Source organism: Cajanus cajan, chromosome 5 (assembly GCF_000230855.2).
Source record: "Cajanus cajan strain Asha chromosome 5, NIPB_CcT2T_4, whole genome shotgun sequence".
In the NCBI taxonomy this organism is placed as follows: domain Eukaryota; kingdom Viridiplantae; phylum Streptophyta; class Magnoliopsida; order Fabales; family Fabaceae; genus Cajanus; species Cajanus cajan.
This window is the reverse complement of record NC_138521.1, coordinates 9,374,073-9,402,032: the sequence shown is the minus strand read 5'-3', so window position 1 is coordinate 9,402,032 and position 27,960 is coordinate 9,374,073. Positions and strand designations below refer to the sequence as shown.

General features: G+C 32.4%; 1 protein-coding gene across 1 annotated transcript; it reads left to right on the top strand.

The window, feature by feature from the left end:
- Positions 1 to 15,590: 15,590 nt before the first annotated feature.
- On the top strand, positions 15,591 to 17,595 carry LOC109808106 (ras-related protein RABA3). The gene is made up of 2 exons (XM_020370950.3): positions 15,591 to 16,064; positions 16,881 to 17,595. The coding sequence occupies exons 1-2, from the start codon at positions 15,811 to 15,813 to the stop codon at positions 17,335 to 17,337; spliced, it is 711 nt and encodes a 236-aa protein (XP_020226539.2). The 5' UTR covers positions 15,591 to 15,810; the 3' UTR covers positions 17,338 to 17,595.
- The last annotated feature ends 10,365 nt before the right edge of the window (positions 17,596 to 27,960 follow it).

Below are 27,960 nucleotides of genomic sequence, written 5' to 3'. Positions count from 1 at the left end.
TATCCCTCTCATTATGGTGTGTTTGGGCTATTACAAGTCTAATAACTCATCATGATCACTACATAACGAAAAAGACAACTATTAGAAGCTAAACATATAATATCTAGACAAAACATGTAGAAATATAAACTAATCATGCATAATAGAATATGTCGGAGGTACACAACTTAAAAGAAAATCTAAATATAAAATTTATACAACTCAAGTCCAAAGACTACAAGTAAGGCTAGACTGCTAGTCAAAGTCTAAAAAAGAAAAAAAGTATATCCCTCTAGCGAAATCAACAAAAACACACCGCCTCTAGCAACTCAACAAAGCTCCAAGCAACAAATCTAATGTTGTCCTATTCGCATACCAAGTATGGTCATGAAAATTCCAACCACAAGGAAAAAGAAGCATAAGCTTACACAAGAAAACACATAAATATCAACAATAAGTAATCAAAATATAACTTAAAATTATAATTCACAACTTAATCATCAAACAACTTTCAACAATAACAACTTAGCAATGTGTCCAACATTCAAATAGCAATATAATTCTCTTAATCAACTAAAATAACTAAGCAACTTAACAACTAAATCAACATCAATCTCAACTTTCAACAAATAGTACGACTTACAATATGTATGACAGTCTCAACATATCAAATTCAGTTGTAGCACAACAATTATAAAATAACTAATGTGTTGTCATGCATATCATCTTACAAATATCTCCTACAACTAAAGTGAGAAATTTAAGTGGTTTGTCCCTACTGAATCATAGTGTTAAACCTATCTTAATCAAGTTAGGTATAGTACAACATTAGGTCTCATAAGAGAGTCAGGTATGGATAACTTAGTTTGATTTCTCAGGCTATGCCACTTAAATAAGGAAGTGTGATACTATGTTAAGGTAGAATGGTTTGGGTATGGGCCTACCATGACATTAGCTAGCTTAACTAAGTCACATATGGGATTAACCCTCCGAATACCACAACCCTCTGATACTAGGTTAGGGATTTTAACCCCCGACTATATATATATATATATATATATATCAGTGAAGTTAAGACACTTTATATTTTTATATTTATTTAAATTTTTTTAAGAATTATTAATATTTACCGAACCAATTGATATTATGTTTAATTTGTGAGTCTTAAAGTTTTAAATTTAGTTAATTTTAATAATGTTTTTTATTATTTAAAAATTTAAAGATAAAATAATTTAAAAATTATATACTCGAGAAAATAGAATATCCCTTTTATAATATATATTGTGCATTCATTGTTCGATGATGTTATTCTTAATGTTACATGGGCTTTGTCGGTGGAAAGCAATGGGTGTATATTATAGAGCACCAGCACTGGCAGGAGTCAATGGAAAAAGGAAGCTAAAAATAATTCAGTCTTTCATGTGTGCTGTAACAAAGGTGTAGGCCATGCTCCAGCTGCTACATTTCATGTACAAACTACACATTTTATTTCACTCTATAATACCATGGAACAAATTGAGCATGTGTCATTGTCAGAATCTTAGATTTTCCTTGTTACAAGTTTCTCTTTTCATTGTTTATTATTATTATTGGTTAAATAAATTATTACTGTTCTAGAATGTGAAAGGTGCAAAACACTTATGAAATAATACAGGCTATTATTTTTTTATAAATAGTAATTTTTATTTAAATTAATAAAATAAGATTATGAAGTTATCTTATACTAAAAAAAATGTGTACAGTTATTATAATCAATAGCAATAAAAATATTTAAAAGTTATATATAAAAATAATGAATCAATTTTATATATTATTATAAATTATAACTATTTCTGTTGTGCGGACTGGTAGGTGAACATATATATATATGATGCAAATATTCAGATATTATTATAGATTTTAGATACCACGTTTGATTACTTTTAAAAGGACAACAATTTGCACACACATATATAACCTTTATTACGAAACACTGACATTACTATGTATTAATCCAAGAAATTTTGATACGTGACATCGAGTTCAAGTTATAATATATAATTTTATTAAATATAAAGAGATTTTTAATATTTACAATAATCTTACTTAATTTAAGTAAGATTTTCTAAAAAAAAACATTGTTTGATATACTATAACAGTAATAAAAAATCAATTTTTGAGGATCACTAATCATATGGATAATAATTGGTTTCATGATTTGGTGTAATCATTAGTTTAATTTCCTAATTAATGTAATTGCGACTTGGACTTTCCTAATTATTATAATTAGGACAACAATTTAAGTTTTTCTAGTTTTTCGTTCCATAATAATTGCATTTTAAGGTTCATATATGGAAATTAAGATTTCAAATAAATATATCATTTTATGATATAATTTTATTAAAATAATTTACTCATCAATAAATACATTATTATTAATTATAGTAGTTGAATAACTTATAAAAATAAAGGATTAATTAATATTATATTAAAAATAATAACAATTTTTTAAGGCATTTTTCAAAGAATTTTAATTATTGTGGGACGGAGTGAGTAAACTACTCCTATTGTCCTAATTATAATAATTAGAAATATTAATGATTACAACAAATTATAAAAAAAAAACAAATCGCTGCTAATATTCTTTTTCTGGAATTGAATCGCTACTAATATGATTAGTTATGTCCAATAAATGTACAATTAAGATATAATTGAAAAAAAATGCATGAGTTATTAACAATAATTAGAGAAAATTGCATGATAAGAAAGTATTTGTTGGTGTCAAATCCCAAACGTCGAAGTGTATTAATAATTATAATTTTTTTTAAAAATTGATTTGCGTTTGGATTAACATTTATCGGACTTGTCACTTGACTACGTCCTTTTGAAATCATATATGAAACAATGTTCATATTTGGACGTTGATTTTACCATAAATACATGTAAATAGGGACTTATCAAACTCTGAAATAGGATGTTAATATGGGTTGACCCAACCCAACTTATATTTTGATATGTTTTGGCATGTTAAAAGTGGATTGAAAAGTTGAACCCAATTCAACCTTAGTTGTAGTTTAAGTTTGTGAGACCCCACTCCCATAGCTTCTCCCTCTCATTTTCTTTTCACATATCTCTTCTCCCCTCAGTTTCCTTTTCTCTCAAGCTCTAAATCCTTATTGATGATTTCTTCTTCTTAGGCTGAGTCGGAAGCACCAAGGTGGTCCCTTCCTTGTGAAGTTAGTTGAGAGCCGGAGCCTTCTCCTTTTCTTTTTCTTCTCCTCCACTTCCCGGAAGCTCGGAAATTCTTCTCCTCCGAGGTAAGGGAAGATAGATTCTTGCTGATTGTTTGGAAATGAGTTTAGAAACTCAAGTGTTGGTTATTTTCAGTTGATTCATGGTTAGATTGGAAGGAAATTTCATTTTCGGGGTTTTGGGGAGAAAGGGTGAAAATTTGGGATTTTGAGTTTTCATGGTTGCATGTGGAAAAAGTTGTGATTTTTGAGCTATTTGATGAGAATGTAGTTCATTGAATGAATTGCATGTGGTTTAGCTGGTTTATTTTGCAGGTTTTGGTGAAAATTTTTGAAGTTTGGGGGTCGTTGCTTGATGGTGTGCTAGGCGTAGTTCTTGGCGTTGGGCGCGTAACCATCAGAGGGTTCCATTGGTCAAGCACGCCGGACACAAGGCTGGTTGCGCCGGGCGAGCTTGGGAATGGAGGCCCCTGGATGGCTCATGCCAGGCGTGGGAGAACCGCGCTGAGCATGATATCAGACAAGGACTCACATTTTGGGGTTCTGGTATGATGTCGGGTGTGATTATATCTCGTCGGGCGTGGAGACTCCTTGGGAGTCTCTGCCAGGGGTGGTGCCGGGCGCAATTGGTATTACACCGGGCGTGAGACCTTGGGGAGGTCTCTGCCTTACTTGCACCGAGCGCGGGTTTGGGTACGTCGGGCGTGTGAGACTCCTGGGAGTCTCTGCCTTCTTTTCTACCGGGCGCAATTGAAATTGTGTCGGGCGCGTAAGAGCCTTGTGTAATACCATTTTTTTTTATAAAAGGTATAGGGTGTTTTGGTAACTTGGAACGAGCTGTTCCAAAAGCGGAACGGGGCGTTCCAAGCACGAAAAATGAACTAGGTTTAAAGTTGAGAACATGCCGAGAACGGGCCGTTCCAAAAGGAGAACGGGTCGTTCTGGATGAGTCCCGAAATGGGTCGTTCTAGTTTCGGAACGGGCTGTTCCAGTTCTAAAACTTACGTAAATTTTTCGAGCCCAGAACTGGTGTTTCGCTTTTGGAACGGCCCGTTCTGGGTTAGGTAAGGCAAAATTCTATAAATAGGGGGCTGGGGTGTTGGGAAATTGAGAATTTGAGAGGAGGAGATCCTAGAGAGAGAAAGAGAAGAGAGAGAAAGAAAGAGAGAGGATGGGAAATAAAAGAGGAGAGAGAGGAAGAGAAATCCAGAAAAGGAGGTTCTACCCTAGTTTCGACTCTTGTTTATCCAAGTAAGGGTAGTACTTATAAGACTTAATCTAGTATGTATGAGCATGATAGGGGTAGTATAACTTTTAATATGCTATTTTGTTTATATGAAGATTGTCATTTGTTTAAGTTGATGGTTGTTTTAGGTGTTTAATTATTTATGTTATTATATTGAATGATTTGGCATGGTTATGGAAAAGTTTGTATGTAATTATGGAATATGCTATATGTGTGTGGTTTGGAAAGCTAATAGAACTTAGAGGAGTAAGGTTATGGTATGGATTAGATCTCTTGGTGAGATCAGGATATAATCTTGGAAAAATATGAAATTTGGGAATCCCATGGTGAGGATTCCAATATGGAACTTTTCCAAAGGTTATATAATAAACCACTTCAGATGTTAGGTGGATTCTGAAGTACTCCCCTAAGTATTCTATTTGCTACCGGTATGGGGGCAAGGCCGAGTCATACCAATGGATGAAGTGGCCACGATCACCAGGGTTACATGACGACGTAATCCAACTGTATATTTTCCATGAGAAGTTAGGTGTGTGACATGGGTTGATGACATGTTTCACCGAATCAACACTTGGTTTGGATGTGTTGAGGCCAACATTTGGTTTGGATATGTTGGTTACATCATGGAATTATACAGTGGTGTGATTTTGGTTTGGATGTGGAATATGTATGCATTTGGTATGGATTGTATACATTGGTTATGGATTCTTTATTATCATAGAATATGTATGCATTGGCATGGATGTGTATACATTGGATTTTGGATTGGTTTATATTTGGCATGGAAATAACTGTTTATAATGTTGTCACTTCTTTGGTATGGATATATACTGTTAATGAAACATCTATTTTAATGATATTTTATTATACTATGGTTGGTTTTATACGTGCTAACCCTTATATTTCCATGATGTGGACTGTGATGATCTCACTATGTGGGGGAGCAGATCAGGTGTGATGCTTTGAGATAACAAGGAGTCTTTTGATAGTTGCTTTGAGAAGTGGCTAGGCTTAGAGCTTGACCAGCACCTAGGGTGTCTATCTTATATTTTCATGATGTTAGCTTTTTAGATTACTGTATAATCTTATTGAGGATGATGACTCTATTATAAAAATATGTTATATATTTTGGAAATAATTTATACGTTATTGTATATTTACACTCTAGTATAGTTGGCCTTTGCTCTATTTTTTTAAATTATATATTATTTTATTTTAGTTGTCATATTGGTTATTTCTGAATGTGACGGCCTAAGGTGGGTCGTTACATTTTTGGTATCAGAGCTGGTCGAGTCTCTTTAGGGTTTGTGGGAAATGGTCTTGTTATGTTTCTGTTGTGTGGAAATGGATTTTGGAAAGGAATTTATTATGTGTTTTGGTGTAAACTCATAGGTTCCTTGATCTTTTATCTTGATTAGGATGGTTGGTAGGGGAAACCATTCTAATCCTTCTTCAGGTGTGGATGAGCGGCAGATTGCTCAGACTATGGAGCTAATTGCTGCTGCTATTGGACAACAAAATACTTTATTGGCTCAGATGGAGACCAACTGGGCTGCAGTTGAAGCAGCTAGGGCTGAGGTACCTGATGAGTATAGGGGCTTGTCAGAGTTCAGAAAAGGGAATCCCCCTCAATTTACAGGTGTTGATGGACCTGAAGTTGCTGATCAATGGATTGAGGAGATGGAGAAAATCTTCATGGTGATGCATTGTCCTGAAGAGAGGAAGCTAGTTTATGCTGTTTATATGTTGGTGGGTGAGGCTAGCTTTTGGTGGAAAGGTGCTCAAGCTATGATGGAAGCTAGAGGGGAATTGGTGAATTGGGAAAATTTCAAAAAGGTATTCCTAGAGAAATATTTTCCAGATAGTACCAGATATGCTAAGGAAACTGAATTTTTGAGACTGCAACAAAGAAATATGTCAGTACACGAATATGTGGTCAAGTTTGAACACTTGGCTAGGTACTATTCTCAAGCTATCTCTGAAGCATGGAGATGCAGGAAGTTCAGTGAGGGTTTAAGGTATGAGCTGAAAAAGACTATTGTTCCTATGGGGATTGTGGAGTTTCCAGTTCTAGTTGAAAAGGCAAAAATAGTTGAGAGATTTGAAGGACGAAATAGAGTGGCAAAGGGTCTAGATGGATCATCTGGATTTGGGAGGGAGAAACATCCTCAAAAGAGACCATCTCAGTTTCAGAAGGGGAATGCTAATAAGAAACCAATGAGGACTACTACTACAGGAGCTGTTCAGAGTTTTAGATGTTACAGATGTGGAGGCCCACATATGATGAGGGATTGTCCTACAAAGGACTATGTGTGTTTTAAATGTGGCAAGGTGGGTCACATGGCTAAAGATTGCAATGTCAGAAATACCCCAGCTAGAAGGAACCAGAAAGTGGATCGACCTACTACAGCAAGTCGTGTTTTTGCTTTAACAGGTGCTGAAGATGAAACATCATCTGAGCTGGTAAAGGGAAAGGGCAAAGCTGATGGTAATGATATTTCTATTCTATTTGATTTTGGTGCTTCACATTCTTTTATTTCTTATGAATGTGTGGCAAGGTTAAATTTGGTTGAGTTCCTTGTGTGTGGATCTAGTTGTTTCTACTCCAACTTCAGGTTCTGTTTTGACTTCTGAGGTTTGTTTAAGATGTTTAGTGGAGGTGGAAGGGCATTGTTATAAAGTGAATTTGTTTTGTTTACCTTTATCTGATTTGGATGTGATTTTAGGGATGGATTGGCTTTCTGCCAACAGAATTTTGATAGATTGTTCAGAGAAGAGATTAATCTTTCCTACTGTTGAACAGGAGAGATTTATTTCTAATGGACAGGTGGATGGGTTGTTGAAGGGTGGAGCTTTTGGGTTCATGATCCTATCTTTTATCAGTGTAGAGAATGAAAAGTTGTTGAATAGTATCGATGTTGTCAGAGATTTCCTAGAAGTTTTTTCGGATGATGTTCCGGGGTTACCACCAAAACGAGAGTTGGAGTTTAGTATTGATCTTATACCAGGGGTGGGACCAGTGTCTATTTCTCCTTATAGAATGGCACCAGTAGAGTTGTCTGAATTGAAGAAGCAGGTTGAAGAGCTTTTGGAGAAGCAAATGATCAGACCTAGTGTATCTCCGTGGGGAGCACCAGTGTTGTTGGTAAAGAAGAAGGATGGTGGCGTGAGGTTATGTGTGGATTACAGACAGTTAAATAAATTGACAATCAAGAATAAGTATCCATTGCCAAGGATAGATGATTTGATGAATCAGTTAATGGGAGCTTCTGTTTTCTCCAAGATTGATTTGAGGTCTGGGTATCACCAGATTCGGGTAAAGGAGGAGGACATACCAAAGACTGCTTTCAGGACTCGGTATGGCCATTATGAGTATGTTGTCATGCCTTTTGGAGTGACGAATGCTCCAGCTATTTTCATGGATTATATGAACAGGATTTTCAGTCCCTTTCTGGATAAGTTTGTGGTGGTGTTCATTGATGATATTCTGGTTTATTTTAAATCTATGGAAGAACATAGAGAACATTTGAGGATAGTTTTGCAGGTATTGAAGGAGAAACAATTATTTGCAAAGTTGTCGAAATGTGAATTTTGGTTATCTGAAGTTAAGTTCTTGGGTCATGTGATTTCTGCACAAGGAATTGCAGTTGATACTACTAAGGTGGAAGCGATTTTGAGGTGGGAGCGTCAGAAATCAGTTACTGAAGTTAGAGGTTTTGTGGGATTGGTTGGCTATTATAGAAGATTCATAGAAGGATTTTCTAAAATAGTTATGCCTTTGACACAGCTGACCAGGAAGGATCATCCTTTTATATGGACGGAGGAGTGTGAAAGGAGTTTTCAAGAGTTAAAGGAAAAGCTGACGTCGTCTCTAGTGTTGATTCTGCCAGATCCTAATAAATCTTTTGAGGTTTATTGTGATGCATCTCATCAAGGTTTAGGATGTGTTCTTATGCAAGATAGACAGGTTGTGGCCTATGCATTTAGGCAGTTAAAAACTCATGAATGAAATTATTCTACGCATGATCTAGAGTTGGCTGCGGTGGTTTTTGCTTTGAAAATTTGGAGGCATTATCTCTATGGAGCAAAGTTTGATGTGTTCAGTGATCATAAGAGTCTAAAATATTTGTTTGATCAGAAAGAGTTAAATATGAGGCAAAGGAGGTGGATTGAGTTTTTGAAAGATTATGACTTTCAGTTAATGTACCATCCAGGTAAAGCGAATGTGGTAGCAGATGCTTTGAGCAGAAAATCTCTTCATATGTCTAACATGATGGTTAAAGAGATGGAGTTAGTAGAGAAATTTAGGGATATGAATCTTAACGTTGTAGTTGCCCCAGATTTTATTAGTTGTGGTATGACTACCATTACTAGTGATTTCTTGGAGATGGTGAAACAAAAACAAGTTCAGGATATGGGATTGAATAAGGTTAGTGAGTTGTTGGGTTCTGAGAAAGCTGAAGGATTTGAACAAGATATGGATGGAGTTTTGAGCTACAAGGGTAGAGTTTGTATTCCACAAGATAAAGAGTTGAAGAAGTTGATACTTGAGGAAGGTCATAAGAGCAAGTTGAGTGTACATCCGGGTATGACAAAAATGTATCAAGATTTGAAGAAAATGTTTTGGTGGAATGGTATGAAGAGGGAGATAGCCGGGTATGTTGCATCTTGCATTATGTTTCAGAAAGCTAAAGTAGAACATAAAAAACCAGGAGCTTTGTTACAAGTGATGGAAGTGCCAGAATGGAAATGGGATAGTATAACCATGGATTTTGTTGTTGGATTACCAAGGTCTGCTAAGAATTGTGATTCTATTTGGGTGATCGTCCATAGATTAACTAAGTGTGCTCATTTTCTTCTAGTGAATATAAAGTGGTCCTTGGAAAAGTTAACTCAGTTGTATATTAAGGAGATTGTTAGATTACATGGTGTGCCCTCCAGTATCATCTCTGATAGGGATCTTCGTTTTACTTCTCGATTTTGGAAGAATTTGCATCAGGCGTTAGGGACTAAGTTGAGACTCAGTTTTGCTTACCACCCACAGACTGATGGGCAGTCTGAGAGGACTATCCAATCTTTGGAGGACTTGTTGAGGGCTTGTATTTTGGATCATCTAGGGAGTTGGGAAGAGATGTTGCCTTTGGTCGAGTTCACTTATAATAACAGTTTTCATGCAAGTATAGGAATGGCACCATTTGAGGCTCTATATGGGAGGAAGTGTCAAACACCTTTGTGTTGGTTTAAAGAGGGAGAATCAATAATGGTGGGGCCAGATATCATCTTACAGACTACTGAAAAGGTGAAACAAATTTAGGAAAGAATGAGAGCTGCTCAGAATCGGCAAAAGTCTTATTCAGACAAGAGGAGGAAACCTTTGGAGTTTTCAGAGGGAGAACATGTCTTTTTGAAGGTAACTCCTACCACAGGTGTGGGAAGAGCTATCAAAGCTAAGAAGTTGAATCCTAAGTTTATTGGGCCATGTCAAATTCTCAAGAGGATTGGACCAATGGCATATCAAATTGCATTACCTCCATTCCTGTCTAATCTGCATGATGTGTTCCATGTTTCACAACTGAGGAAGTATATTCACGATCCGAGTCATGTCTTGAAATCAGAGGCAGTGCAAATTAAGGAGAATTTAACTTTTGAGAAACAGCCAGTTTCAGTGGTAGATAAGAAAGTTAAACAGTTGCGGGGTAAATCTATCAATTTGGTAAAGGTTATTTGGGATGAGGTTACTAATGAAGCCACTTGGGAGTTGGAAGATAGGATGAAGGATCAATACCCATATCTCTTTTTAAGTAAGTGAATTTTCGAGGACGAAAATTTTTGCTATTGGGGAGAATTGTAATACCATTTTTTTTAATTATTTATTAATGGAATTTTTGGAATTTTTTTTTAAAGGTATAGAGTGTTTTGGTAACTTGGAACGGGCTGTTCCAAAAGCGGAACGGGGCGTTCCAAGCACCAAAAATGAACTAGGTTTAAAGCTGAGAACGGGCCGAGAACAGGCCGTTCCAAAAGGAGAACGGGCCGTTCCAGAAGGAGAATGGGCCATTCTGGATGAGTCCCGGAACGGGCCGTTCCAGTTCTAAAACTTACGTAGATTTTTCAGGCCCAGAACGGGTGTTCCGCTTTTGGAACGAGCCGTTCCGGGTTAGGTAAGGTAGAATTCTATAAATAGGGGGCTGGGGTGTTGGGAAATTGAGAATTTGAGAGGAGGAGATCCTAGAGAGAGAAAGAGGAGGGATAGAGAAAGAAAGAGAGATGAGGGGAAAGAAAAGAGGAGAGAGAGGAAGAGAAATCCAGAGAAAGAGGTTCTGCCCTAGTTTCGACTCTTGTTTATCCTAGTAAGGGTAGTACTTATAAGACTTAATCTAGTATGTATGAGCATGATAGGGGTAGTATAACTTTTAATATGCTATTATGTTTATATGAAGATTGTCATTTGTTTAAGTTGATGGTTGTTTTAGGTGTTTAATTATTTATGTTATTATATTGAATGATTTGGCATGGTTATGGAAAAGTTTGTATGTAATTATGGAATATGCTATATGTGTGTGGTTTGGAAAACTAATAGAACTTAGAGGAGTAAGATTATGGTATAGATTAGATCTCTTGGTGAGATCAGGATATAATCTTGGAAAAATATGGAATTTGGGAATCCCATGGTGAGGATTCCAATATGGAACTTTTTCAAAGGTTATATAATAAATCACTTCAGATGTTAGGTGGATTCTGAAGTACTCTCCTAAGTATTCTATTTGCTACCGGTATATGGGGGCAAGACCGAGTCATACCGATGGATGAAGTGGCCATGATCACCAGGGTTACGTGACGACGTAATTCAACTGTATATTTTCCATGAGAGGTTAGGTGTGTGACATGGTTTGATGACATGTTTCACCGAATCAACACTTGGTTTGGATGTGTTAGGCCAACATTTGGTTTGGATGTGTTGGTTACATCATGAAATTATACAGTGGTGTGATTTTGGTTTGGATGTGGAATATGTATGCATTGGTATGGATTGTATACATTGGTTATGGATTCTTTATTATCATAGAATATGTATGCATTGGCATGGATGTGTATACATTGGATTTTGGATTGGTTTATATTTGGCATGGAAATAACTGTTTATAATGTTGTCACTTCTTTGGTATGGATATATACTGTTAATGAAACATCTATTTTAATGATATTTTATTATACTATGGTTGGTTTTATACGTGGAAACCCTTATATTTCCATGATGTGGACTGTGATGATCTCACTATGTGGGGGAGCAGATCAGGTGTTATGCTTTGAGATAGCAAGGATTCTTTTGATAGCTACTTTGAGAAGTGGCTAGGCTTAGAGCTTGACCAGCACCTAGGGTGTCTATCTTATATTTTCATGATGTTAGCTTTTTGGATTACTGTATAATCTTACTGAGGATGATGACTCTGTTATAAAAATATGTTATATATTTTGGAAACAATTTATACGTTATTGTATATTTACACTCTAGTGTAGTTGGCCTTTGCTCTCTTTTTCTAAATTATATATTATTTTATTTTAGTTGTCATATTGGTTGTTTCTGGATGTGGCAGCCTAGGGTGGGTCGTTACACTTTGGAGCTCTCTGGTTGGTCCACGCCGGGCGCAACTATGATTGCGCCGGGCGCGGATGTGTTCTTTCTTGATAATGCTGATTAATGCTGTTAATGTTGTATGTTGTTGTGTTGAGTAATGATGAGTTGTGCTATGAGATGTTCATGTTGAATTATGTGGTTAAGCCGAACTGAGTTGTATGCTGTCTATGTTGTTAATGTCGTATGATGTTTAAGCTGTATTGATGTAAAGTTGAGCTGTGTTGTATGCTGTTAATGCTGCTATGTTGTGTTGTGCTGAATGTTGATTATAAACTGTTGTAGGCCGTAAAGCTAAGTTATTGTAGGTCGTAAGGCTGAGTTGTTGTGGGCCGTAAGGTTGAGTTGCTGTAGGCCGTAAGGCTGAGCTGTTGTAGGAGATCTCCGAGTTGAAATGCGTGACGATGCATAAGCTGTTTGATGTGATTTTGCTGAATGATGTATGTTGTGCTGTGTTGTGTATCAACTTTGTTTTAGTTGTCATATTGGTTGTTTCTGGATGTGGCAGCCTAGGGTGGGTCGTTACACTTTGGAGCTCTCTGGTTGGTCCACGCCGGGCACAACTATGATTGCGCCGGGCGCGGATGTGTTCTTTCTTGATAATGCTGATTAATGCTGTTAATGTTGTATGTTGTTGTGTTGAGTAATGATGAGTTGTGCTATGAGATGTTCATGTTGAATGATGTGGTTAAGCCGAACTGAGTTGTATGCTGTCTATGTTGTTAATGTCGTATGATGTTTAAGCTGTATTGATGTAAAGTTGAGCTGTGTTGTATGTTGTTAATGCTGCTATGTTGTGCTGTGCTGAATGTTGATTATAAACTGTTGTAGGCCGTAAAGCTGAGTTATTGTAGGTCGTAAGGCTCAGCTGTTGTGGGTCGTAAGGTTGAGTTGTTGTAGGCCGTAAGGCTGAGCTGTTGTAGGAGATCTCCGAGTTGAAATGCGTGACGATGCATAAGCTGTTTGATGTGATTTTGCTGAATGATGTATGTTGTGCTGTGTTGTGTATCAACTTTGTTGAACTTAATGATGTGCTGATAAGCTGTAGCTGTTTATAATTTCTATATATGCTGATTCTTTTCACTAGCTTACCCTTATCTATCTCCATGTTGTTTGGACTACAATGATCATACTGTGTATGGGAGCAGAGCAGGGTTAGGCTGGAAGATAGTAGCAGGTCGGTAGCTGATAGATGGAGCTGATGTTTGTGGTTTTTGGCTACTTAGTGTAGTTATTTTGATGTATTTTGTATATTGACTCTTTAACCCCAGACTAGACCTATGTATATATTTTATAATTTATATGCATACTCTATTCTATATGGTGTTGTTTGTTGTGGAACAGTTAGGCGGGTCGTTACAAAGTTGAATTGACTTTTCATTACTAAAAAAAGGTTTAAAATATTTTTTTTAATTATTATAATTTTACATCTTTTACTTTTTAGTTCTAATAAAAAAAATAGATTTTTTAAGTTTATATTTATTTTTTAAAAGTTTTTTTAGTCTTTATAATTTAATATATATTTTTTTAATTTTTATATTTTTAATTTTTTAATCCTTTTACTTTTATCGTTATTTCTTTTTATAATGTTATCTATTTTTAAAATAATTCTAGTAATATAAAGTGGATATAAGATATAGAAAATTGAATTAATACATTTGTTATATTAACATAAGAACTAAAAAATCTATCTTAAACTATAGGATTAAAAATGATTGAAAAAGTAAGTATAGAAATTAAAAATATCTATTATAAATTATAGAAACCAAAAGGTTAAATAAGTAAAACTATACGAAATAAAATATTATTTTAACCTTAAAAAAAGAAAAAACAATCCATATAAGATGATTTAAGAATTGACCAATCAAATAAAATAAAAATAAAAGAAAATAAAGCCATATCATCTAAATATTTAAGAAATCAAATATATCTATCATTACCAATAATTTTAAAAGATAAAAAAATATAAACATCAAAATAATATATATATATATATATATATATATATATATATATATATTAAAAAACAGACAATTATAACACAATCAAATATTAAATATGATTACTTCTTCGGGCAGATATTTGAACTTTAGTTCACCACATTATGAAAAACTTTTTTTTTCACTAGATTCAACTTCAATTTATCGAAACATTAATATTTTAGTTCACTAACATCAATAAATCTACAATTATAAATTTTTATTGGTGACAATAAATAAAAGTTTTGAAAAAAAAAATCAACACAGTCAAATGATAGATTGAATTGAGTTGAATTTATTTTAAAAATATTTTAAATAGTTAGAACCAATTCAACTCATTTAACTGATTACATTGAGATGAATCATTTTGATATGCTTAAGTTATAAAATATTAGGGAGAAAGAAACACACTTCATGCTCCTATATTTTTTTTTAAAAAAAAATTGAGAGATAAAGTGGGTGATTAATTAGAGATTACACTTCATGCTCCAGTATTTTTAAAAAATAAAAGAGAGAGATAGAGTGGGTGATTAATTAGAGATTGTGAGAACTTTGGAAAATGAATTTACAAAATACAAAAGACAGAAAATAAAACTTAATAAAAAAAATGACAAGAGAGAAAAAGTGGATTGAAAGAAGTTACAAGAAATATACCTTTATTAATAATATACCTTTATCAATAATATATATAGAAAAAAGGATATTCTTTTGTTAAGAATATAGACAACAATATTTCATCAATGCAAGTTATATGAGGGTAAATTAATTTTTAATTATCAATTTGAGATATTATATGAATTATATCTTTTGACAAAAAAAAATTATAGAAAATAATATTATTTGAGAGTCATTTTACTTTTCCTAATTTTGTTTTTGTCATTTTCCCCCAAAATAATAAAGATACATCTTTCATTTATTTTGTGGATATTTTATATAATTCAATTAAATAATTAGGAGGGAAAAAAAAAAGTTGGACCGTGTTACATTTCAGCTTGATTTTTGGGATTTTCCCGAATTGTTTCTTCATTGTATCAACACTAGGGGATCCCCCAATGTTCAAGGCCACCCTACTTTTTTTTTTCTTCTTCTGATGAAAAAAAAAAACTATTTTAAGAAACCATTGAATCATCACCACAATCTTAGATGACCATTTGCTAGACACAAATCATTATATTAGATGAAAGCAATAGAGCAAATGAAAAAAGGGGGAAAATCATGGAAAGAAGAGTCATGTACCCTTGGATTGCGCCTTAAATTAAGACCAAAGTGATCTGAAATAGTAGACACTTGAACCATTCAAAAATTCATGATTTCAGGTTCCCTTAACCTGAGGCAAACCACCATAACATTTTAGTTTTTGGTTGATTTTTGATTAATTTATATTCCTGTTTTCCTTTACGGCTATCACCATATGCTAAATTAAATCTCTTGATGTATCAGCAGCAGAAGGCATCCCCGCAATAAAGTACAATAATAGTGCATCATAATATTAAAAGTGAGACACAGAACTGGACCCCCTTTTCTTGCCTATACTTTTGCCACTAGTGATTCAACATTGATTTTGTCCTGTTCATAAATTTTCAACTAAATTCCCTGTTCCTTTTCTTGCTTCTACTCACCCCTAAGACCATTAGTTTATACCAAGTCCAAGTTTTATATTAATTTGCTGGGGAAGAATAAGGCCAAGGTACCAACCATATTGACCAATTCTTTGTCAAGTTCTTTCCTTGTATTGGGAACAAAATGAACCAGGAAATGAATGGGGTTGATGCTGAGAAAATAGATTATGATGTTCAGGAGAAAATCGATTATGTGTTCAAGGTGGTGGTCATAGGGGACTCAGCAGTTGGAAAGACTCAAATTCTCTCGAGGTTTGCAAAGAATGAGTTCTGCTTTGACTCAAAGTCCACCATTGGAGTTGAATTTCAGACTAGGACTGTCACTATTAATGGCAAAGTCATCAAGGCTCAGATCTGGGACACTGCTGGCCAAGAAAGGTGCATCACATTCTCTCTCTCTCTCATTCATGCTTGTGTTTAATTCTTTGTCTACTTTTCTTGTCATTCCCTTGAACTAAAGGGTGGATATACATTGAGTTTCAATGATGGTGCCTCCATTCAAAGGTTATTACTTATTATATTATTCAATGCGATGTAAATTTGACTTGGGCAACATCCATGGCCAAGAAGGACATGATTTTGACTTTTGTTTTATAGGTATTTATTCCATTTTCTTTGTTTAGGCTCCAAAAGTCACATTAATGTTCTATATATAGGAGTTGGAATGAGACAGTTAACAGTTTCGGGAGACTGTAATGCTGCTAAACATCTAAGCCCGTCCACATTGTCATATTCTACATACATAGAACATGCCCAGATTTGAAAAAGTTCACCAGAATCCTATGAATTCAAAATTGCAAACTCTGATTTAATGATAAAGTAACATGTTAGGGAATGTGAAGTTATGACCAAACTACACGAGTAAACTTAACCCACATCTAAGTATCCAACTTAACTTTTTTTTTTTTTTTATCCGGAAGAATTATAATAATGACAACAAGGTACAAATGTAAGACTCTTATCACTAAATCGATTCTAATGATTCATCCAACTCAACTTTAAAAGATGTCATTTTGGCTTACATGTTACTTAACTTGATGATTTCTATCTAATGTGGCTTCATACATTCACACTAGTCACTCCAACATATAACTTATTGTTAAACTATTACTGATAATACTTGATCATTTTGGTGCAGATAAATTGTCACAAATTTAACATAAGATATACATGTAAATTTTGTTATTGGTGTAGGTACAGAGCTGTAACAAGTGCATACTACAGAGGTGCATTAGGGGCCATGCTGGTGTACGACATAACCAAAAGACAATCGTTTGATCATGTTGCTAGGTGGGTTGAGGAACTGCGTGCACACGCAGATAGCTCCATTGTGATCATGTTGGTTGGGAACAAAGCTGATCTTGTGGACCTGAGAATGGTGCTAACTGAAGATGCAGTGGAGTTTGCTGAGGACCAGGGCCTATTCTTCTCTGAGACTTCAGCTCTCAGTGGTGACAACGTGGAGAGTGCATTTCTCAAGTTGCTAGAAGAGATCAACAGGGTAGTGTCCAAAAAAGCTTTGGAATGTGGTAATGGGAAGGAGAATGGTGACAATAATGTTACCTCACTCAAAGGAACAAAGGTTGATGTACTCTTGGGTACTGAATTGGAAATCAGTGAGATGAAGAAATTGTCTTCGTGCTCTTGTTAATATTGGTGTTAAGATCTAAGTTAATGTATTGGTTTTTGATTAAAGGGGAGAGTGAAAAGTATATACATGCATATCATGCTTCATGGTGGATGAAGCTAAATTGATTTCATCTGGTGTTGCTTTCCATTATAAGAGTCGAAGATTAAGTAATAGATAGTATCATGTTTCGCTATGATTATGACTTACTAGTGTACTGATAGCCATTCGGAACATTTGCTCAATCATAAACATAGTTCTGGTTTTGGCATTTATTTTCAACATTCACCTAAAATGTAACTTCTCTATTCAAATTTCAAACTACACACAGATTATTATTATTTTTTTTTTCAACATGGGTATCTTCTAGCTCATTGGGATTAATCTTTTTTTTTTTTTTTTAATTTTTATTTATAGTAGTGTAACTATTGTTAGTCTAAATATATTTTTTTTTCACATAACTAAAATTGAATATGAAATTTTTTTTATTAAATAGATCATTCTTATTTCATGTTAACACAGAATGTTTAATCATTTCGTCAATCCAAACTTAAACAATGTAAACACATTATTTTGCTCTAACAATTAACAAAGGAAATTATTAATTGAGTAGTTTAAATTAAGAATAAAAAGTCAAATCATAAGTGTTTGAAAGCTTTAAATATAAATGAATGTTTTAATTTGACATTTCATCCCTTTAATTTAGTTTGTGTGCCATTTTAGCCTACCATTCTTAGTAAATCAAGTCCCTTTATTTTGAAAATTACATGAACTTGATCCTCTCATTAATCATTTTCTAATTAAAACCTTTTTTTTTTATAATTCAAACAGGTTGGGGATTTATAATTGATTTGATATAAGAAATGACTTCTCAAGTTAAACAAATTAGTAAAAAATTGAATGGTTTATAAGATTTTTTTTTTTTTTTTTAATTTATCGAACCTTATCCCAAAGTTTTACTTATTCAACCAAGTTAAGTCTCATTGGTTTAAAAGGATTTGAGATTAGGATTTATATATTGAAATTTATTTATTTATTTATATATGATAATAAATATTTAATACACGCTAAAATATTAGTTCTCAAGTAAGCACAGAACCACTCACTAAATAACTATACATGTACCCACAAAATATTAAACACGATTAATTGAAAGAACTATAGAGCAATCTTTGCATCAATTATCAAATTCGGATTCCAATATCTCTTTCTTACATACACTTTCAAATCCAGAGAGCCATACCCCAATCACTCTCCCCTGTTACCTTGAAGTTCAACCATTAATTTTTGGATATCAATTGGAAATTTTTATCTCTACGTATTTGAATGAAAAATTTAATAAATTTAAAATTTTTAAATTTTAAATTATTTTAATTTTATTTTCTACTATTTTTTTAAGTATTTTACTTGAAGATGTTAATTTAAATTTTTAAATTTTTAATTTGGATAAGATAATTTATTTTTTGTCGTAAATAAAACTAAATTCTTAAGATTAAATTTTATAGAACTAAATATTAGTCAATTTTATAAATATTAAAATTTTAAAACTAATAAATTTTAAAATTCCTCATCCAAAACCCATTATGAGTGTTATCTTTTAATATTCAGCAAAAGGAAATTAGCTCTCTATGTGTTAAACTAATTATCATTGTAAAACGATAAAGGAAGAATGGAATCATAGTGGACAATCCACAATTATAATGGGCTAGTGGCGGCTCAATCCGCTCCCATTAAACTTGTGTTATTTCGTTTGTATATGGACTGATATTTTTACGGCCCAATCCTTTATTCATCAAACTCTTTCGTGTATATTTAATTAAATAGTTGTAATTTTAAATTTTCTAATTATGTACATTTTTAAATAATTATCACTTTTAAATTATTTTAAAAATTAGGATAATATTTTTAATTTTAAAATATTATAATTAAATTAAATGAGATAATATAAATAGAATTATATATAATTTTAAACGGTTTTTGAATATAAGAAAAGTAAAAGAAAAATATAAGTAAATATTAAAGATAATATTATAAAAGGTGATCATAAACTCATGCTACATGTAATAACATAAAAAAAAAAATTATTGCAAGTTGGTAAAATAAGTCCATTTACTAAATAATTCTATTTTGGTCAAATAAACTAATGAAATAGTGAAATAAGTTCTTACTACCTCCATCTCTAATATTTAGTTATTTTTAGTTAATGTATATGAATTAAGAAATGTTTAATAGATTTAAACATAGATTAAAAACTCTTATTTATATCAAATTATTTTAACTCTATTATTTTGCTTTGTGAAAAATAAAAAAATATATAAATAAAATGTTTATGAAATATAGATGTAATTAGGGGAAAAAATTATTCATTGGACTTTGAAATTCAACGAGAGAAAAAAAAAAGAAACTAAAACTACAAAAAAAATATAATAAAGAAATTAAGGAGTGTTTATTTTTGTGAAACACTTTATATACGGATTGGAAAATAAGCTATAGTCCGCAGCCTCACAAAAAATTAGTGAACTGGATTAGGCATTCAAGTACGACCTATCTAACCTCTCAATTCATTGAATCAATTGAGAGATTTATCCATCGATTTTGCGCAAATTTTATTTATTAATTTTAATCTTAAGTTTAATTAAATCAAATCAAATTTATTATGTGTATAAGTTGTGACTTCTCATACAATAAATTTATTATGTATATAATTTGTGACTTGTTATACAACAAATCTATTATACATTTAATTTATTATATTATATGTTGTTTGGGATTTGTTATGCAACAAATATGTTGAAAGAATTATTAATATTATAATTACATATTTATTTTATTATGCAACAGATTTGAGATTTATTATGCAAGAAATCAAACAAAATCTATTGTGATTTGAGATTTATTTTATTATTTAAATACACTAATTTATGTAACTCCTTTAAATATTAAGAAAGAAATATATTAGAAGAGATATTTAAAATAAATATATATTTTTTTTAATATATTTGGTGGGCCTATTGACCTGTCAACCCATCCTTAGACATATCTAGCAGTTAACCCATCCTTAGACATATCTACCGGCCTGACCTATTTTTAACAAGTTGATGATGAGACAGATCTGAACAAATCAAAATTGACTCGTTTTCTATCCTTATTTATATACACATTATCGTACTTAGAAAATTAATTACCATAATTATTTTCTCTATTTCTTTTTTATTTTCATTTTTGTAATAAATTTTGTTTATATTACTAGTCATTTTCAAAGTTTAAGACATCCTTTTTTTTTTATCAATTATAATATTACATAAAAATGAAAAACAAATAACCATGAAGAACTATTACATTAATATTTTTTTTTTTACATCTCATTTAATTTTAACTTATATGCATTTGTTATTGAATACAAATGAAAGAGATTATAATAAAAAAAAATGTAACAATCATTTGATAGAAAACATAAAAATTTATTATGTTAATTTTTTTATTTGTGTATAACAATATTTTACGACTATTAAAAAAGAAAATAGATGTAGTCGTTAGCAAGACAAAATTGCAACATAAAATGGAATGATTCTCCTGAAACAAAATATCCTAGCACTGAAGCTGTCATAGTTTCAGTGGTATTTTTTTTATTACTTGCTCAACCATGTGCGTTGCCCCTTTCATAGACAAGGTAACAACGATTCTTCATAAATTTTAATTAATCATCTTCTTTTATGTTTATGATGGAAGACACTGTAATTAATAGACTAAACAGACTTGACTTGCTTAATTGAATCTCCTTTAACTCGATAAAATCTCAATTAATTATATGTCTATGTTATGATGAATGTCTAATTTGAAAAAGGAGGGATAAATTATTTTTTTTATCAAATTCTCATTTAACGGTTAAAATTTATTAAAAATAATAAAATTTTGTAATTTTGTATTATACTTAATAATATTCTCTTTCAAATTTATGTTATTTCTTGTCCTAATTATAAATAGAGTTAATCACCTATACACTACTAGTGTAAAGTTTTTTTACACTGGCAACCAATCAAATATGTTAATAGTGCCATGTCATTTGCTCATTTAATTAAATTAAAATAAAAAGGCACTATTAACAGATCTGATTGGTTGTCAGTGTAAAAAACTTTACATTGGCCATGTATAGGTGATTAACTCTTATAAATAATAAATTAAATTTTTCTTTAGTTCTTAATATAATACTACTAGAATTTTCTCCATTATATGGAAAATTTCTTGCAAATTTTGTCCAAATATTTGTGTACCTGTCTAAGGACACACTCGTAATCTTCTAGTAATCTGAGGGTCGAACGAGAGCTTCGGGCAGATGCTTCAAAGGGGGGAGGTACCTGCAAAAGGCACTCCGACACTCAAGTCAGGATAAACACGAATCTCGATGATAATAAATGAACAGTGCGTACCTCGTTTTATGTAACCTATTTATACTAGTCATGATAGGCCTTGAGCATGGTGGGCCTCTTCTGACACTTACCAAATTAGGTAATACGGTGCTAATTGGCTGATTACGTCCTAATCATGTGTTTCTCTTTGTTAATCATGGTTGTCGTCTTAATCGTTGCGTTCAGCCGTTTCGGCCATTAGCCGAGCCGAGGTGTGTACGACTGAGGTTGTCTTCTTGTGTCTTGGCCTCTCGTCGAGCCGAGACGTCGCTAAGAGGGCCAACAAGTCACGCTACCTTGGTTAAGCATTTGATGATCTCGCAAGTTCGTTATCATGGCTACTACTGTGTCTAAGGGTCGTGTCGACCTAGCTGTGGAAGTTCTTATGCTTCGTTTGTCTCGGTGGTCGAGATGGCCGAGACTAGTGCATCAATTGTCTTTGTCTCGGCCGTCTTGGTGGTCGATAGGGTGTACGTGCCGTATCATGTGGCTGATAGGGTCGTTCCTGTACAATTTGTGAGAACTTTGTTTCTTATGAATTTTTTTTTCTGTAAAATTTTATTCATTGGTAATTTTTTCGTGGATACTTGCTTTTAATTGATTTTATTTTGCAACAAAAATTCATGCGACTTTTCCTAGGAAAAATTTTGTAGAAAATTTTTCTGTAGAAAAATCTCCAAAAAAAACCTGCAGGCAATTTTTCTTCAATTTTTAAAATCTGCAAGAAATTTTTCTGTAATTTTTAAAATTCGCAAGTAATTTTTCTATATATTTTTAAAATTCACAAGAAATTTCCCTACATCTTTTATATTTGTAAATATTTTTGCAAGTAATTTTCTTTAGAATTTAAAAATTGGAAAATAAATTTTGCGCAGATTTCAATTTTTCAATAAATTACACAAGTAAATTTGTTATAAATTAATATATATATATATATATATATCAAATAAAATTTTTTAAATATTTTATAAATTAGCTAAAATATATAATATAATCATTTATTTACTCTTAAAAATTTAATATGAATATTTCTTTTGAACAATAATAATCATACTTTATTATGAAATATTATTAAAATTTAAATATGCAATATGTACGAGCTTACAACGATAATAAATTGACAGTACATTTTAAATAAATAATTTGAAGAGGTTACATTAAAGTACACTAAGTAAGGGCATTTCCAATGGAAGCAACTCATTTGAGTTGCTTTATACATTATAAAATGAAAAAAGTGATCTCTAGTATGTCATGTCAGCATTAAGCAACTCAAACACAAATTTACTCTAATGGTAAGAAACTTTAAGAAATTCAACTTTTAGAATTTTTTTTTCTAATAATTTATGAACCAAATTTAAATTTTTATTAAAAAAGATAATTGCACTACAATAAAAAAATTACGAGAAAAAAATACATAATAAGTAGATATTAAAAATAAAATAAAGCAATAGTAAATATATAAACATTATACGAAATTAATTTTCATCATTATTATTTTTGAAATTCCCAAATATGTTCAATAATATTTGCTTGAAATATTAAGGAATGGTTGCTTGAGGAAGCAACTCTCTCTCTCTTTTTCAAGCAACTCATGTTGCCACGACAGAGTCATCCAATGACAAGAAATCAGGGCTTGAGTTGCTTCATGGGACAATCAACTCCCATTGAAGTTGCTCTAACAAAATAGCTTCAAGAATATGTCTTAAAGTACATATGACACTTTGGCTTAAATTTATATCAATTTAACAAAGCACTTCTAAGATAGGATAATGATCTTATTTCTAAAGCAATATTTCATCAGGAGAAATCAAAGCTTCGTCACTGGATCTCATCATAATGTCCTTGTGTTTTGAAAACTTGTGTGCATTTATAGTCTTAAGAATAATGCTGCATCAAAATATACTTGTCCAACTCAATATTCCTGTGTGGGAAATTTCATTAAAAGAGTTTGGTGTTGGTCCAAAGTACGCTGAGCTTAGCATGATGAGAATGGTCAAACACTTAATAGTTTATATGTCCTATTACCTTTAAGATTTTGAAGATAATAGCTATAGTCTAATATAAATAATAGAGTATTTTATATAAAAGATTTACAATTGGGTAACCACAACTACTTAAAAAGACTACTTACCTTTCTTCTTGCCCCCGACAAGTATCCCTATATAGCTGGTACAAGTGTGTAAAACACATAAATATGTAAAAGACAAAAATGAAAGAATGGAAATTAGCATTTCGACAAAATAGTTAAATTAAAGGTAACAATTATAATTTATCATATTTGCTTAAAATAAAATTATTGTCAAAGTTATTATTTCCTCTAAGATAATTGTTTGAACAAGTATGGCAGGAAAAATCTGTACAGTGCTTAACTTTTATGAGATGACTGATGTGAACATGAGCTACAGACCTCCTCCATGACTTTTATGAGAAACAATTTCAGAAATTTGCATCAATAATTATGTGAAACAACCAAAACAACAGTATAAGTAATAAGCATAAAATTGTAATCCATTACCTTTCCACAATGAGAACAACTTTCCATCAAATCCTATTTCAATGCACCAATAACAATATTCAGCCAATCTAGAGCTTTAGCAGTATAACATCTTGAAAAGAAAAACTAAAAAAAAAAACAAAGAGGAAGCATTATACTCAACATTGGCTTGAATTATGCCTAACACATCACACAAAAACCAAAACCACCAAGGAGAAACCATTACCAAGACCAACATTACCCAAAGCCTACAATATCCACGACTTTCTCAATTTCAAAAACAAGCAATGCACCTATTTTCCATCCACAAATTTGTTTAAACTAAATCCAACAACTATGCAAATCTCAAATTAATTAAATATAAAAAATTTCACACCAATATGTTTTTCATCAACTAATTATCACTTCATAATTAATACATATAAATTTAAAATAAATCGACAATTCACAGTGAAAAAATGAAAAATATCTACTTTAGTTAGAGTTAGTCGATAACTGAAATGACAACCGAGGCATTAGAGTAAGTGGTGATGGTGAGCTATCGAGCAATCTACATCGTGATGTTCTCAACGATTTGCCATTAGTGATAGAGCATTGCGAAATTAGAGTAAATAAATAAATAAATAAATATATATATATATATATATATATATATATATATATATATATATATATATATATATATATATATATATATATATATATACAAGAAGCAACCTTTAACATATATGTAATTTCAAATCTCAATACATACAACATTTAGGACTAGAGACTGACGGAGACGACCTTGAAGATCCACATATGGAGTTTGGCATCTATAGAGGTAAGAGAAGAGTAAGAACCTTATTCTAGGTGTAGGTTAATTGTTCGGTAGTAAGATTGAACCTCAATCCCGTTGTTTGTATTTGAATGTATGAGGAATTAAACCTGAATTGGTTGTGATTGTAATGTGAAGCTATCATCCCCTTGTTTTTTTGAGTATGTTGTTGTGTTATAATTATGTTATGATATGTGTTACTGCCTTAATATGTAAATCTGTATATCGTTTGCATTCTGAATGCATTAGTAATTTTTAATTGAATTTTTGATCCTTAGATTTGTCTATTTTGTGAATGTGTGAGTGTTTGTAGGTTTCATGGGGAACCCTAAGGGTTAAAATACAAAAAAAAATATTAGAAAAATAATTATTAGGAAACCCTTAGAGTATAATGAATTAATTAGATTGTAGATACCCTTTCTTATCAAGAATTCGTGTAAATTGTAGGACTTAGCATATGAGTGAATCATGATTATGCAAAAGGAGAATTCACTAATATCATGTTAGACGCAACTTGGGGCCGTCAGGCATAAAGACCACAAAATCCTTGTAGCCTTGTTAATGTTGAATGTGATCTTTGTCATGTTGGGTGTGAAAGGTCCAAGAGCTCCCTATTGTGATTTTGTTGGGCGTGGGGAGGGTCACATTGGGCGTGATCCTTCTAAAGGCCCTTAGTCTCAACCACACCGGGCACAGGATAAGCCACGACAGGCACTACCCTATTCCTGAAATTGATTTACATAAATAATTGGTTGATGAATGTGAGTAGACTAATAGGTAAACCTTATGAACTAATGATTGAGATAAGAATTATGTGTTTGTGTGTGTGTGTGTGTGATAATAATTTGGTGTGTTGTGTGTGAGCCATGTGAACTGATTGATTATGACTTGTGAAGTATGTATAATTGAGGATATTGTGTGGGATTTTTATGGTATGATTACATTATCTTGGATAAGTGAGTCCTAATATTATGAGATATGTCCTACATGAAAATATGTGATGAATGATGTGAATAAGTCCAAGTGTATCTTAGCAATGTAAAAGTTTGAGTGATTGACCTAGTAGGGATATGATTAATGTGATGTGAAATCGTATATATGTGAATTGTGAATGTGAGATTATTATGACCATGCATAGAGTTTGTGTGACATGCATCATGTGTATTATGTGTTTTTGTGATGGGTACGATGTGAAATACTCTACCAAGGAAGTTCCCCCTTGTGTAAAAGTTTGGAAATTCATGACCTTGGGAACAACTAGGTTTGGGAGCCTCAATCTTGTATGCTTGTTTGCATAGGATAAAACTTGCGCGACACAGTTTTCCCGATGCACCACTAGTTATTTTCTCCTAGTGTAGAGTGTTGTAATGGCTTGACTTGACATTATCTCCCAGGCTACTCAGCTTCCAAGCAGGGATAAAGTGGTTTTACTGAAATCATATGTGTATAGTTTTTAAGAGAGTCTTGTCTATTGAATGATCATAACATACTCATTGTTTTTTAATTATGAAATGGAGGGATATTGAGATGTGTCATATAAGCCTTGTTACATCATGTAAATATATGTGTCATATAAGCCGTGTTACATCATGTAAATAGATGTGTCATGATATTTGTTGTTGTTTTATATGATAGTTATTATTATGTATGTGTATGACTACTCGGTTATTTTTTAGGAAGTTGATATTTTGTTTTGTTGTGTATGTGCGTGTGAATTTGATTATGGTAATGGAGAGGTGAAAGTCTTTTTGTTAGGAATACTCTAAGAGGATATAGGATGTGATATCGGGACATTAGTTAGAAAGTTGTTTTATGTTATTATTTGCATTAGAGTTGTTTTAACATTAGCTCAATATTCTTTGTAATTGCTTTTAGATATAATTTTATTATTTTTGAGATTTGAGTTTAATGTGATGCCTTTATTTGGAATTTTAGCCTATTAAGGAAAGTGGCATTATATTTATTTGACTTTTATGCATATCTCATATTCAACATCAACAACAACTAGGGATGGCAATGGTGTCCGTAGGGGCCAGTAGTAGGATATTCATACCCACTTTGTCAGATAAAAATCTATTTCGTATATGTCTCATACTTACATCGGTATTCGTTTAGCGAGTACTCGTGAATTTTTCCCATCCCTAACAGCAACTTATAACTTCAATTTCAACTCACAACATTAATTTCAACTTTCAAAATCAAATATCATTTACAACATGAACAACATCGAGTTATGAATTCACAACCTATACAACATAAAATAACATCAACTTCTCCACATAGGCAACATTCTCAATGCGTTCAAATTACAACATAGTTAAACAATTCATTAACATCTCAACATAACATATGAATAACACAAACATATCAACACATCACATGCACAAAAGAACAACTATATGCATCATCACATATTCAACTATGAGATTTATTACAACACAGGTGAGTATTTTAAGTGGCTTGACTCTATCAAACTAATAGTCTGATCTTTTTAATCTAGCTAGATCAATAGCTAATTTGGATAAAAATCCACAACAACATGGTTTCTCGGATTTTGTTACTTAATGTAGGAAGTCTAGTATTCTTGTCGAGGTACAACAACTTGGGTGTGAGTCTACCACGACATTAGCTAGCATAATCAAGCTATTTATGGGATTAGCCCATCAATTACCCTTCAAAATACTACACCCTTCCAGTGCTTAGTTAGGGATTTTTGCTCCTGACCTTATACCTTACTCTATTTTTTGTTGCTTTATACTCATATGCCTCGACCTTGCCACATATGGCTCAACATTGGTTGCTTTATAATTAATATAGCTCGACCTAGCCCTTATAATATGGTCATTCATAGATAGTATGACTTAACCTTGCCATCATACCACATCAACTAAGATCCTAAAAGAGATTCAACTATCTATTTCAAGAATCAA

What these genes read in the sequence shown, in the direction of transcription:
- LOC109808106 (XM_020370950.3), top strand. Translation starts at nt 15,811, where the DNA reads ATGAACCAGGAAATGAATGGGGTTGATGCTGAGAAAATAGATTATGAT. An exon ending in GACACTGCTGGCCAAGAAAG is followed by an intron (nt 16,065 to 16,880) that starts GTGCATCACATT and finishes TTATTGGTGTAG; the next exon opens with GTACAGAGCTGTAACAAGTG.